This window comes from Callorhinchus milii, unplaced genomic scaffold, assembly GCF_018977255.1.
Source record: "Callorhinchus milii isolate IMCB2004 unplaced genomic scaffold, IMCB_Cmil_1.0 Scaffold5, whole genome shotgun sequence".
NCBI classification, from domain to species: Eukaryota; Metazoa; Chordata; class Chondrichthyes; order Chimaeriformes; family Callorhinchidae; genus Callorhinchus; species Callorhinchus milii.
The window spans coordinates 39,951,852-39,965,126 of NW_024704746.1; the positions used below are offsets into that span (position 1 = coordinate 39,951,852).

General features: G+C 36.0%; 1 protein-coding gene across 5 annotated transcripts in view; it reads left to right on the top strand.

Annotated features, from left to right (window-relative positions):
* Positions 1-13,275, top strand: part of tspan12 (tetraspanin 12) — a 29,535-nt gene that overhangs the window by 1,302 nt on the left and 14,958 nt on the right. For all 5 annotated transcript variants that reach the window (XM_042335637.1, XM_042335636.1, XM_007904980.2 and 2 more), the window contains exons 3-6: positions 165-301; positions 1,403-1,485; positions 4,012-4,147; positions 9,646-9,720. In XM_042335637.1, the coding sequence (XP_042191571.1) occupies positions 236-301; positions 1,403-1,485; positions 4,012-4,147; positions 9,646-9,720 (360 nt within the window). In that variant the 5' untranslated portion in view covers positions 165-235. The remainder of the gene's footprint in view (positions 1-164; positions 302-1,402; positions 1,486-4,011; positions 4,148-9,645; positions 9,721-13,275) is intronic.

Here is a 13,275-nt window from a genome sequence, read left to right on the forward strand (position 1 = left end):
AAAGTCAACACGATGGGAGTTTTGTAAATAAATAACCAAACAAATAAATCCAACACACACACATACACACACCTTTAGCTTGCCACCCAACATGCTGAATGCCATACTAGCCAAGTGGCTCTCGTTTTAAGGGATATTTTAATCTTATTTTCTTTCGTGTGCAGGTGGTTGTGAAAAAATGCTCTGTCCCTGAAGCACCAAGGATGGAGTCAGTCGTTATTCATCTTGATTCAGAATGGCCAGAGAGGACTCCGTCAAGTGTCTCCGCTGCTCACTCTATGCTCTGAATTTCCTCTTCTGGGTGAGTCGGGTTTGCAACAAACCTCGAGATGCGATTTTGCTGCTAAACATTGCATGTTACAGTCACCAATATGTTCCTCTGCGGACCACGTTGATCATATAAAGTTCCTCTCTCCAAAACCAGGTCAACTAACTCGTGGCCCTGATTTGCCACTCTGCTGTGTTTTCACAATCTTTTCTGGGCGGTGTGTTGAACTAATCGATTTCCACTTGAACTTTGGGTTTTGCTGACACACCGCCTCAATTCTTCCAGCAAGTGGTTGAAAGATAACCATTCAGAGCCCTCACACAGAATGCCCCTGTTGTTATTTGTTTAAGGTTAATTTTTTTTTGAAGGAGGCTGATATCATCGTCGGTTGAAACCCGATGGGATGCCAATGCAATTCGAAATAGGCAAAGAAAATAATCGCAAAAGTGCACGATAGGGTGTAATGTAACTCCAGTTGCAGGAACAAGCTACCCAGGAGATAGTTTTCCCCTTTAAAAACATATTTTATAAATGCATAATAAATATGATCGTTCACCGCCCAAAATAATGTTTCCTGCTAATATATTCTTATTTTTATTTTCAATAAGGATGGATATCAGTTAAAACTTATCTTTACCAAGCAGGTAGAATTCATAATTGTGTGTGGAATTAAAGGAAAGCAATTAGTTTGGAAGATAATTGGCCAGGACAATGGGAGAGTGTCATGGGATGTCTATTTTTTCCAAAAGAAGCAGATGGGCCTCAGCTAAACATCTCAACAAAAGGCAATACTTCTGGCAATGCCTTGCTTCCCTAAGACCCCAGTGGAGTGTCAGCTGAGATTTATGAGTGCAAGTCTTGATGTGGGGCTTGAACCCAGAACTTGATGCCCCAGAGGCAAGAGTACAGAGTGAGCTAAGCTGACACCTTAACTAGTATTTGCATTTATCTTTCAGCAAGTAAAAGTTCTCCAACCAGTGGAAGCTATATAAAGCCAAGTTGTTGATGTTGTTGTGGTGGCTGAAAACTAATGAACGTTTGTGATGAGGGACAATTTGTAAATAAAGGAAATTGCTGTGAAGCCTTGAATGTTTGAATATGGAACAGTAAATAATAGCCATGCATTTTTTACAGCTGATGTCAGCCTGTGTTCTGGGTGTGTCTGCATGGATGAGGGATTACCTGAATAATGTACTAGTATTAACAACAGAAACCAGGTATGTATCAATTAACTATGGGATAAAATTCCACTAGTCTGTCAAACATTCGGAATAAATGCACATTTGTAATGTGATAAAGTCCATACAAAATTAAATCCTGCTTTCACATCTATTCTTTAAAATAGTTTTCACTTAATTCACCGGAGACTAGCACCATTCATTATTCACCTGTGATTAAAATCAAACTTTGAACAGTTTGTTTTCACCTTGAATACTTTGATTTCAGATGTAATGGGAAAAATTCCACCTGGGTCTAGACTTACCTTATTTTCGTAGCGTTTCAGAACATTCAGAATTTGGCAAATTGTTGAATTGAATCATAACTTTGAACCTTTTTTTTGTCGTTCTTGAAGGAAATTTGCAAAAAACGGGCTCCAAAATTAAGATTGTGTTTAAGAATCTGCCAAATTCTGAATCGCTGAAATGCTAAGAAAATAGAGTAAATTGAGACCCGAGTGGAATTACTTCTTTCTAGTTGAATTGCTTTTTTTAACCATCAGTTGAGCATCAGATTGTTTTTTGTACCAGAGAGTTATATTACTATCACGTTTAGATAAGGCAAATGCTTCATTCTTTATATTTTTTAAGGTGAGGATTGAAAATGGTCTTTGTCACCACTAACTCCTTGACTCTCTGGTAACTTACAACACTCAATGTCTCAGGGTTGCATACTACACTCAAATTTAACTTGATTCCAACATTTGTTCCCCCAAAAATGAGAATCCAAAATGCTATGATTGACATTTCAAGAAAACGACCATCAAATCGTATGTAAGATAAAGCTTGGTACCTGGCTTGGCCTGATTTTTATGTAAATTCTGCTTGTGGTCTTCTTGCATTGCACAGTGTATTCCGATTTCTAAGTGCAACAAGTGATTTTTTGGGGGGTGAAGTGTTAATCAGGCATCCACAATTGGAAACCAGGTACTATGCTTAACTCCTTATTCCTGAGAGTTCCACATATTTCTGTTTTTTATTTATCTGGTATGGAGTGCACACTTTTTTCCCAATCCAAGAGAGTTTAGATGCAAGTTAGCAAGAGCCAAGGCTTAGGTACCCCGAATGTGTATTGCATACCGTTGGACCAGCTAAAATTGCACAGCTTGCCATTGCAAACACTTACAAACTTTCCACTGCACAGTAATGTCCAACAAACAGTAACACGTGGAGTCCTGTAGCTCAGTGGTTAGAGCACTCGCTTTGCAAGTGAGAGACCTGAGTTCAATTCCAGGCAGAGGGCGAAACCTTGGGCAAGTTTCCTTACTCCACACAGAGCCTAATAATAATCCCTCCAAAACCCAAAACAATAATAAATTGGTCATTTTCAATCTACGACTGTTTGTGGGACATTGCTGTGCGCAATTGGCTGCCGCGTTCGCCCACAAATATACAGTCAATTCACTTTACAGTGTGTTCTGTGAAGCGCTTTGGGACGTCCTCCCGACGTGAAAAGCGCTATATCAAATGCAAGGATTATTATTATTATTATAACAAAGTGAGTGGCCAATTTTACTTGGGGATTTGTTGGCCAGGATACCGGGAGAAATTCTCTTTTTTTCCTGTAGTAGTGCCATACAATTTTTAAGATCTACCTGATCAGGCCAACAATACCTCGGTTTAATGTCTCATCTGAAAAACAGCACCTCTGATAGTACAATCCGGGTTCTGTATTGGAGTTCCAAGTCCCGATGTGAGGCTTTTACCCACAACCTTCCCACACCAATGCAAGAGTGCTGCCAACTGAATCAGGTTAACACACAGTTTGTGTGTACGTGTGTGTCTATGTATGTATGTGTGTATACACATCTTACATATAAATATCTGAAAAGGCAGGAATATGAGAAATGATCTTTTTCCTGTTTTTTAAATGTTTACAAATTCTATACAAATGTAATTTGTTGTTTTTAAACGTTTAATCTTAGACTCTTTTAGTTCTCCTTTTAACATGCAGGACCCCAGAATATGGGAAAATGTTTGTTAATTAGCTAATCCCACTCCTGTTAATAATCCCTAGTCAGTGAGCCAAGATGACTTGCTTCCAATTTGTCTCCCATTCCCTGTGGTGACACTGTACAGCTGATATTAGAAATGTGTGACCAGAGTTAAAGTCAAATATATAAATTAATTACTACCACAATTACCTAAATTAAAATGAAATTAGTTTTCAAAGAAGCTTCAAGAGGAAACACTTCTGGTCAACTGGATTTCATTGTTTGTGTTCTGCAAGAGCCTTGAAGCTTGAAGTTCCACATTTCTCTGTTGGCGTACTTTGAAAACTTTAATCCAACATTTCAAGGAGGACCTTTCACCATCACAAACCCTTTGTTAACAAGGACCCTTGTCTGTTAATTAGAGTCTTTTATAGCTTATTCCATAATTGTTCATTAGAGTCAGAAACCACCAGAGCAACTGTATAAAAGCATCAGTCCAGAAACGGTTTCCATGAATACTGAAATTTATGAATGCATTGTCTTCTGGATACCATTAACGCGGATTACTTAGGAATTTGCTGTCCCTCTACAGGCTTGAAGAGGCATTCATTCTGACATATTTACCAGTGATCCACCCTATAATGATTGCGGTGTGCTGTTTTTTAATAATAGTTGGGATGTTAGGCTGCTGTGGAACAGTGAAAGGCAATCCGCTGCTCCTTGCTTGGGTATGTATACTTTCTTTAAAATATATCTCCGTTACCTGGTTAGGTGAATGCTAGACACAATTATCTTCAGATTCAATATTTCTCATACATTGTATTGAATAAAGAATGTTTTTTCAATGACAGTATAGGTATAAATGTATGTTTTTCAAATTGAAGTTCATTATTGGCAGTAGTTAGCAATTTTTAATAATTTAATAATGACACTTATCATGCAAAGTTCCAGTCAGTTCTAGAATGCCATATGATATCACCACAGAGGTGACACACACCCTGACTCATTGGTATTTAAGTGGTACTTTGCTGATCTACTGCTGACTACATGAATCGGTCGATAATGTCTTTAATGAATGTATTATCAAAGGTTAGAGAATTAAAAAAATACGAATAGGGACTTTTTTAAAAAAAAACTCAGATTAAAAAAACTAATCTGAAAGCAAACCTTATTCACAAGGTCACTACAGCGATTACTTTGGCTAATGTTGGAGATAAAGTCAGGCAGTGCATTGATTTTGTGGCTAATGAACAATGCGAGGATGGAAGGTGGAACAGAGTGTACACGTGTGCTAAACAATCACAAACACTTAAATTGTGATTGTTCTTCCCATTGATGTTTCAGGACAATTGTATATTTGGAGAAATCAAAGAAATTTGAACACTTTGAATTCATCAATACTGTTTTACCACTGGGATCCATGTTATTTCCTGATGGGACTCCTGGGATATTGTGAAGTTTGCTAAATGCAGAGTAGAAAATCATTATGTTTTGCTTTAGCTTATTGCCTCATTCAGCAGAGTGGCTGAAAGGTTTTGTATTTAAAACTCTTGTGTGTATGACCTGAGAATCCACGTGTGTAATAAATGAAATAAGAAGGAAAACTGTAACATATTGTCTTGGTAGTTTTCAGAAACAAATACCATACAGGAGCAGTTCTTTGACCATTAGGTGAAGTAATTTTGTTCGAATGAGCGGTTGTTTTGTACGTAAGGGAATATGTTGGTCTCTGTGTTCAGCATGGTGTTCAGCACTTATCATATAAGTATTAACTCCAAGCCATTGCACTAATCTAGAAACTATTCCTTATGGGAGAATTTGTTTGAAAACAAGAATTAGACAGAGACAGAACAAACAAAATTTGGCTAATTTAAATCCTGTTTAAATAACACTCACTCCCTCCCTAAATGGAATCCTTCGCACACAAAATATACAGTCACTACACTTTACAGTATATTTTGTGAAGCACTTTGAGATGTCTCAACAATGTGAAAAGGTGCTATATCAAATGCAAGGATTATTATTTATTATTTTAGACATCAATATATGCTATTTGAGTGGTTACTTTTTAAAGGTTTCCTCCAGTGAAAATAGATTCCATTATGTATTATTTGATGCTGTGATGGGAAGTTGGTAGGATGGGTATTCTGGTAGTATGAGATCAAATGGGCCTAAAGGGAATCAATGTTGTAACATGTTCTCCAGCAAATCACCTGTACTTATATATATATATTTACATATATATATTCATATAGGTTTATGCATTGTAAATAATAATCATTGCATTTGATATAATGCCTTATGTTATTGCAACGTCTTAAAGCACTTCAAACGATTATAGACCACGATGTGCAAAATGGTAAGTGCAGGAGAATGTAGGATTTAAATGTTATGGCCACTTGATTACATTTGGGTTATCTAATGCAGCATTTATAATATACAATTTCAATGAATGACCATGATTTTGGCCAACATTCACCAGCACATATGTACAATATAAAAGAGCAATAACTGAGGTAATACTGCACTCCTGGGAAGCAATGTATACATTCTCATTTCAATTTTTTGTGCTATATCGAAAGAAAAGTACAGGAATTGACATCTATTGTCTTATTTCTATTAAATTTGCATTGTTGAATTTGTAGATTTCCTTCCACACTCTGAGCGCTCTGAGACTCCATCCAGTGTGAAGGGCCTATATAAATGCAAGTTGTTTTTTNACACAGAACAGGTAAATACTGTAATGCCTTGTCGTGCTGTTTCTCATTGATAAGGAATTTCTTTCAAAACCTGAAGACATTTGCAGTTCAAAACAGAAAATTTATTTCAAAGCACATTTAGTCCTTTTGATGATCAATAATTATGGGTGGAAGGAAATCTACAAATTCAACAAGACTAATATTTCAAACAAGGCAGATTTAAAAAAAAAGGGCACATAACCATTGCCAAATTCCTACAAATGTCACTGTACTTTGAACGTGGACCAAACACACGGTTTCACTGAACTAGTAAAACTATTGTCTTGTTAGTGCAGGATTGGTTGCACAAACCTGGTTTGTTCTTAGAAAATATAATCACGGTGTAAAGCCTGACAGCATCTGCCACTTCAAAGGGCACAGACCTGTATGAAATAGAGCTTCTCACAAAACGATTGCATGCCAATATACATGAAAGGAATAGGAACAATGCTGTGGTGAATGTATTAGAGGACAATAAATACAGTGCTTGTTCATCCTGAATTGACTTATCTCAATGGTGGCAAAGGACACATGGCATATCGATGACTGGGAATGCACATGTTCTATTTATCACTGTTATTAATATTTAAGTTTCTACAATTGCATGTGACGGCTAGGAAGTTGGAAGGCGATCTAGATCTAGACCTTGGTCATTTTGTGTCTAGCATTTCTTATGTTCTTGTGCGCATAGTAGCATGCCTATATTCTATCATTGTAAGATGAGAAAGGATTGCAAATAGTTCATCTCCTCAATAATAGGGAGCTCTTCTCAATGCTCAAACAGCCAACAGAATTATTTGTTGCTTCACCTTAGCATGTAATTATCCATATTAATGTAAATACTGCATTTCTTTATGATATAAAATGGCAATATCAACGGAGCAGCTGATCCTATTTTGCATAAATATTTACTTCTTGAAACTAAGGCTTTTATATTTTAAATGTTTGAGTTATGAGCAATATTTGGACAAGCTAGAGCTCGTCAGTCTTGAAACAAGACCTCTCAGAGGGAACTTATAGAGATGTATAACATTTTAAATGAGATTGAGAAAGTAAACCCAGAACAGTAGGACACAAGGGGGCACAGATTTATAGTTGCAAAGCGTAACTTCAGGACAGATATCAGGAAGTATTTCTTTACTCAATTAATGACTGGAATAGGCTACTAGGAAGTGGTCCTGTGATGGGAAGATGGTATGGAGTTTTTTCCTGAAAGAGTGAGATCAAATAGGCTGAAGGGCCTTCTTCATCTGAATCAATCTTGTGTTCCTGTGAAGTATTGTTTGAAGGTAAATTTTAATGGAGCAATCACCACGAGGAGAATTCAGCTTGGAAGGGCATGCAGCCAATAAGAATGACAATATTATTTAAATATACCAATTAAAAGGCATTAACTGATTGCTATAGTTTGACTTATGTGGATCATCAGGAATGTGACTAGGTCAATCTTTAACACTTTAGAAATATCAGTGCACAAGAGGAATGCTGAATTTATTTATCGACTGTGCCACAACCGGTTAATTCATCTATGGCACTTTGAGGATTAATAAGTTAGAAATAAATGCATCTGGTTATTTTTAAAATTGCAGTCACATGGATGTCCAATAAATGTTGCACAATTTCATGCTTTAGCAGAAACATTCTTAACTCAAAGGATCACAAGAAATGTATGAAGAAGGCCTTTCAGCTTATTTGATCTCACCCTTTCAGAACACTGTCTCTATCGTCAGCAGTTTGCTGTTCCCTAAATTGATCCAGTGCCACAGACTCAATGACCCTTCATGGTAATCTGTTTTATCTGTTGCTGACCTTCTTTGTGAAGAATTATTTCTTGATATCTGTCCTAACTTTGCCCTTCACAATGCTAAACCTGGGTCTTTGGTAGATCTGAAAGCATTGTTCCAGGTTTGCTTACTTTATCCAGGGCTTGGACAGTCCTATTAATCTGTCCAATAAGTATCAGCAATGTTTGCTTCGGACTAATACTTACCATTTTACATAATAATCAATTTACTGCTGCATTCCAAGATGTTACACAATGTTTCTACTCATGTATATTTGAATTATCCTGTTTTGAATCACATCAGTCCACTTCATGTCATAACCTCTTGTGGTGAACCCAGTTTATCCAGCTTCAGTTACCCTAATGTTAGATATATAACACAATTGATGAACAGTAAATTATCCTGTTACTAATCTTATGAATTAAATTACCTTGTTTATATTCCAAGAAATTGAGTTAACTTCCATTCCCTTCCAGTTGATTAATTGTAAAATTCTAGGGTCTAAGGTTTCTTGCAGTCTTAGCCTGCAAGACTATTTTGTCTTCTTCAAATCAGTCTTAATTTGGAAATTTGTTCTTTTTAATACTTGCAGAAACATGGCTTCAAAATTAAGGCTGTATTGATGAGTTTACCAAATTCTGAATGCTCTAAAACAGGAGTGTCAAACATATGGCTAAACATGGGGTGATATTTGGCGGTCCGCCCATTAGTTTCTAAAATTGGATTGATGGGGTACTAAATGGCATTTCACAGCTTGCCAGTATTTTTTTCAATGATGTTAAAAACATATTAGAGAATTTAAGTTAAATATTGAAGCTTAGCATTATCTTTTAAGGCTTAGCATTAGCCTGCATTTTTTTGATGACTAGGAATTGTGCAGGGTAATGTTTCATGCACATTGATATATTTGAGCAAATGTACACACAATCATAGAGATTTTCAGGTACAGTATTATGTATAGCTTTCTTTAAATTGCGGACCACCAAATGACCAGTGTTATCTTAAATTGCCCTTGTGGCCAGATGAGTTTGACATCCCTGCTCTAAAATGTTATGCAGGAAGAATAAATCAGCATCCAAGTGGAATTTATCTCCAGTTGTATCTATAATGTTGACTGTTTGAGTGCAAAACATGGGAAATTGAACTGCTTTAGTAATTGAAACCCAAAATAACATGAATTGTGATTTTGAAGGAAAATTGTGTTGGAATGCAGTTTTAAGCTATGCATGTCTGTTTTGCAGCATTTGAACAAACTTCATTTTGTTTGTTGTCTCCTCAATTACAGTAATTCTGTTTTTAAAGTATTTTCTGCTGTTTTTTGTTTTACTTTGGCAATCTCTGTTCTCATTTGCTATGTTTTACTTTGACAGTCTCCTTCCTTGATTGTTTCTGCAGGAGTGTTTCTTTTCACAGCTTGCTAAATAACACAAGTTTAAGTGACAAATGAGGTAAAATAATGTTGCCATTTTAAGCTGAGCAGTACAATATAATATAGAAGAAGCCTTGATTCATTTCACTGGATATTGATATGGGCTGTAAAGTTAAAGTGATCCATAGCAATGTCTAATGAATAAATTTGGGAATTTGTTTAATATGGAAGGAAGTAATTACTCAATATTTTAATGATATGTGAATTATTTAGCAAGTAATTATCCCGCTATATTTGCTGCAAAAATGTTCACATAGTTTGGCGTTGTTTTGCAGTATTTTGGTATCCTGCTCGTAATTTTCTGTGTGGAATTGGCCTGTGGAGTTTGGAGCTATGATCAGGATAACTTGGTGAGTCCATATTATTTACAGTACTTGACATTGCAAATGTAAATTTGTATAAAATCCTAAACTTTTAATAGGGCAGTTATTCCTTGCCTCATAATAAATTGATATAAAAGAGCAAATAGTTTTTTTACATTTTGTTTTTGTCACTCGTATTATTGTTTTGTTATGCAGCATAACAACAACAACAACAACTTGCACTTATATAGCGCCCTCCACACACAGGGTAGTGTCTCAGAGCGCTTGAAGAATACTAGCAGAGCTGCAGAAGACCAACAGGTCTGTTGTCAGCATCTAAAACCATCTATAATTTTAAATTGAACCTTTGAAGAATGCAGTAGAAGAGTTATAATGTTATTATAATAATAATAATATTACTCACATTTTAGATTGCGCCTTTCAGATTGGAAAGATGCCCAAAACACTACATAGGATATAGCTGACAAAATAATTAGCTTTTTTAAAATATAATTATATAGTATTTTTTAATGAAATATTACTTGTTGATTTTTCTAACACATTCTGCTGTAATATCATCATATGCTCACCTTGAGAGCTGTTAATTGATAAAAGTAAACAGTTCAGAAACAGAGGATGAAATTTCCCTTCGCCTTAAGAAGCTTTAAGGGTGTTCACACTGCCTTCAAAGTTGCTACATTCTTGTGGCTGTTTTATACAGTTAGTGTTAGTGACAAGAATTTCACACCCATTGTTTCAGTACTGCAAATGGTTAGAGATGCATATTAAATTAATAGCAGGTACAGTTGCTTTTAGAAGTTAAGTTTGCTCACCTTACAGCCAAATTACAATCAATTATTGCAAAGAAACCCTGCAGCATCTCTACAAAGACACCCTTGCAATAGTGCGCTGAGATAATAATAATCCTTAGATTTGATATAGTGCCTTATCACATCTTCGAGATGTCTCAAAGCACTTCACAGAATATACTGTAAAGTGAATTGATTGTACTTTTGGGCGAAACTTGGCAACCAATTGCACACATCAATGTCTCACAAACAGTCGTGGATTGAGTGACCAAATTTTTTTTTGCATGAAGGGCACAATATAAATGCAAGTTGTTTTCGTTGTTGCATAAAGTGATGGCAGTCAAAGAGGTTATTATAAAAGTTTAAGGAACTATAAATAGCGCATTAAAATGCAGATGGATGCATTAAACTTTCAGAATTATGGGGTACTGAAAATAAATAAAATAGAAGAAAGTGTAATAGAAAAAGAGATTGGCGGCCGGAGGTGAGAGAGGATCACCTATTGGATGACAAGCTATTTATTGTTTTGTGATCATGAGTACAAGAAAGAAGCTCGCAGAATCTTCATCAGATGTAGGCCAGAGATCAGGGAAGATCTTTTAGCAGAAATAGTCTAATTGAACAACTTGGACTTGTATAGCGTCTTTATAGATTGATAGAAAGTATAGCTCAGAAACAGGTCATTCGTCCCTGGCTGGTGATTATACTCCACAAGTGTCCATCATATCCCTCGTCACATATTTTGGCCTTTTCCCTATATCCCTCAATTTTATTCTCCCTCAACCATGCATCCAATTTTTTTTGAATGTGCACATGGGAAAATGGCAACTGATCGATCTCTGCAATTCCCTTTCAATATAAACATTCCATTTGACTTTTTAATACTTCTATCCAATTAGAGCTGATTAATTTCTTTCTGTTTTAGAAGAGCTCAGAGACTATTTTTCGAAGGTGTCAGAGACTACCATAAACTCACTTACTCCTCTATTTTGTTCCATTCCCATTGGAATATGCTTTTTGTTCAGTGTGTTCTCCTTGAGATTATTAATTATTATTAATAATATTAATAATTATAATATTTGCATTTTATAGCACTTTTCGTGTTGCCGAGACATTTCATAGCGTTTCACAGGATTTTACTGTGAGGTGCATTGACTATGTAATAGGCAAAGGCATCAGCCAATATGTGCAGAGCAATGTCCCATAAACAGCTATGAAATAATAATAATAATAAAAATAATAATAAGTGACCACCAAGTTAGCATGTCTGGAGTTATATTCACAAACCTACATCCTGCCACACTGGCACAAAACACTGCTTCACTTCCTCTGCTGCCTACAGACTGGAAATATATAGTAACTAATAGCAAACTTTTTTCATGTGCTATACAGTGTTGTCTTTCATCGCTAAATTGTTGCCTAATACTGAGTACTTGCCTTAAGTCTTGTTGCTGGTAAAGAGCTTTCTTGCTTTTGATTAAATGCCTCCATATTTTTGTCAGCACAGTTACCTATTGCTTCATTCACCTCTGACAAACAAATTATTTTGATAACCTCTGTGGAATGTTTCTAAATGTTCAGAGGACACAGCAGCTTTTTATTGATTTTTTTTGTACAAGGTTTTCATTTTAATATACATGCAAGATACTAGTTTGCAGGCATTCAATTCAAGAACTGTGAGATCAATGGCAGAAGAGCGGAATATTGAAACAGTATTATCATATTTGTAATGACAACAGACTTTTCATATAACTGGGCTCCAACATGCTTTGCTCTGAGACACAGGTATATGTTTCTCCAGTGTCTCTAAAATGTTAATTATTCTGCTGCTTTTCTTCCCTTTTTCTCTCCTGTATCTTTTATTTTTTTTATTCAGTTCTCTGTGCACCATTGTGTTGTCAGGAAAGTAGGCAGGCAACTTTCTCCTTAGATCTTTGTCCCTTCCCCTCTCCCTTGCTCGGAGAGTCTAATTCCACCACTGTTCAGGACTCTGAGATGCTACCCTGCCTGAAGGGCACAATCTTGTTGTCGTCACTGTGAGCTGCAGTGAGATGCACCAGAATGAGTTGACTAATCTGTCAGATAACTGCTATCTGTTATCTCTCCCACATAGGAAAAGGGAATCACAGCTGCAAATCCACAAACTAAGTGGCAAAGCCTATCAATAAAACAAAGCACTCCCGTTATTTTATGTTGGTTTTTGACTCCTTGACCTAATGACTTTTTGTAATGGTCATCAAACTTATGTCAAATCCATTATTTTCTCATTATTAAAGAGATTTGTCCATTTTTCTAACGGCAAAGTTAGATCAAGAAAAGGGACAGACAGTTTAGAGAGTTTGGCAATGGGTCTAATCAATGAAAATGATTTTGACCGAGCAACTTGAATACATAAAGGATGCAGATGGATTTCAGAATGGAGCCCTTGATATTTGGCATTAACCTATGCTTTTGGTGAAAAGAAAACTTTGTTGAACATTCCGGCTTAACTTCAAAGTGATTTTTTTTCAAGTGATGCTTGTGCAAGTCAAATTCACGGCTTGGAAATAAAAATGGGACAAGACAAGTTTTTGTAAAATGAAATGGTTCATAGTTTGATCATCACATGAAAAGAAATGCGAACACTCTGTAGATATGCACAACAGCAATCAAGGATTTTTTGGGCCGAAATTCTGGTTGGTGTTACACGTAGCACCTCTGGCATTTGCTCGATGCACAATTGTAACAGGCAGATCACATTATAATTACAATAATAAATAGTGCATGCATTTAAAATAATGCCTTTCACATCAGA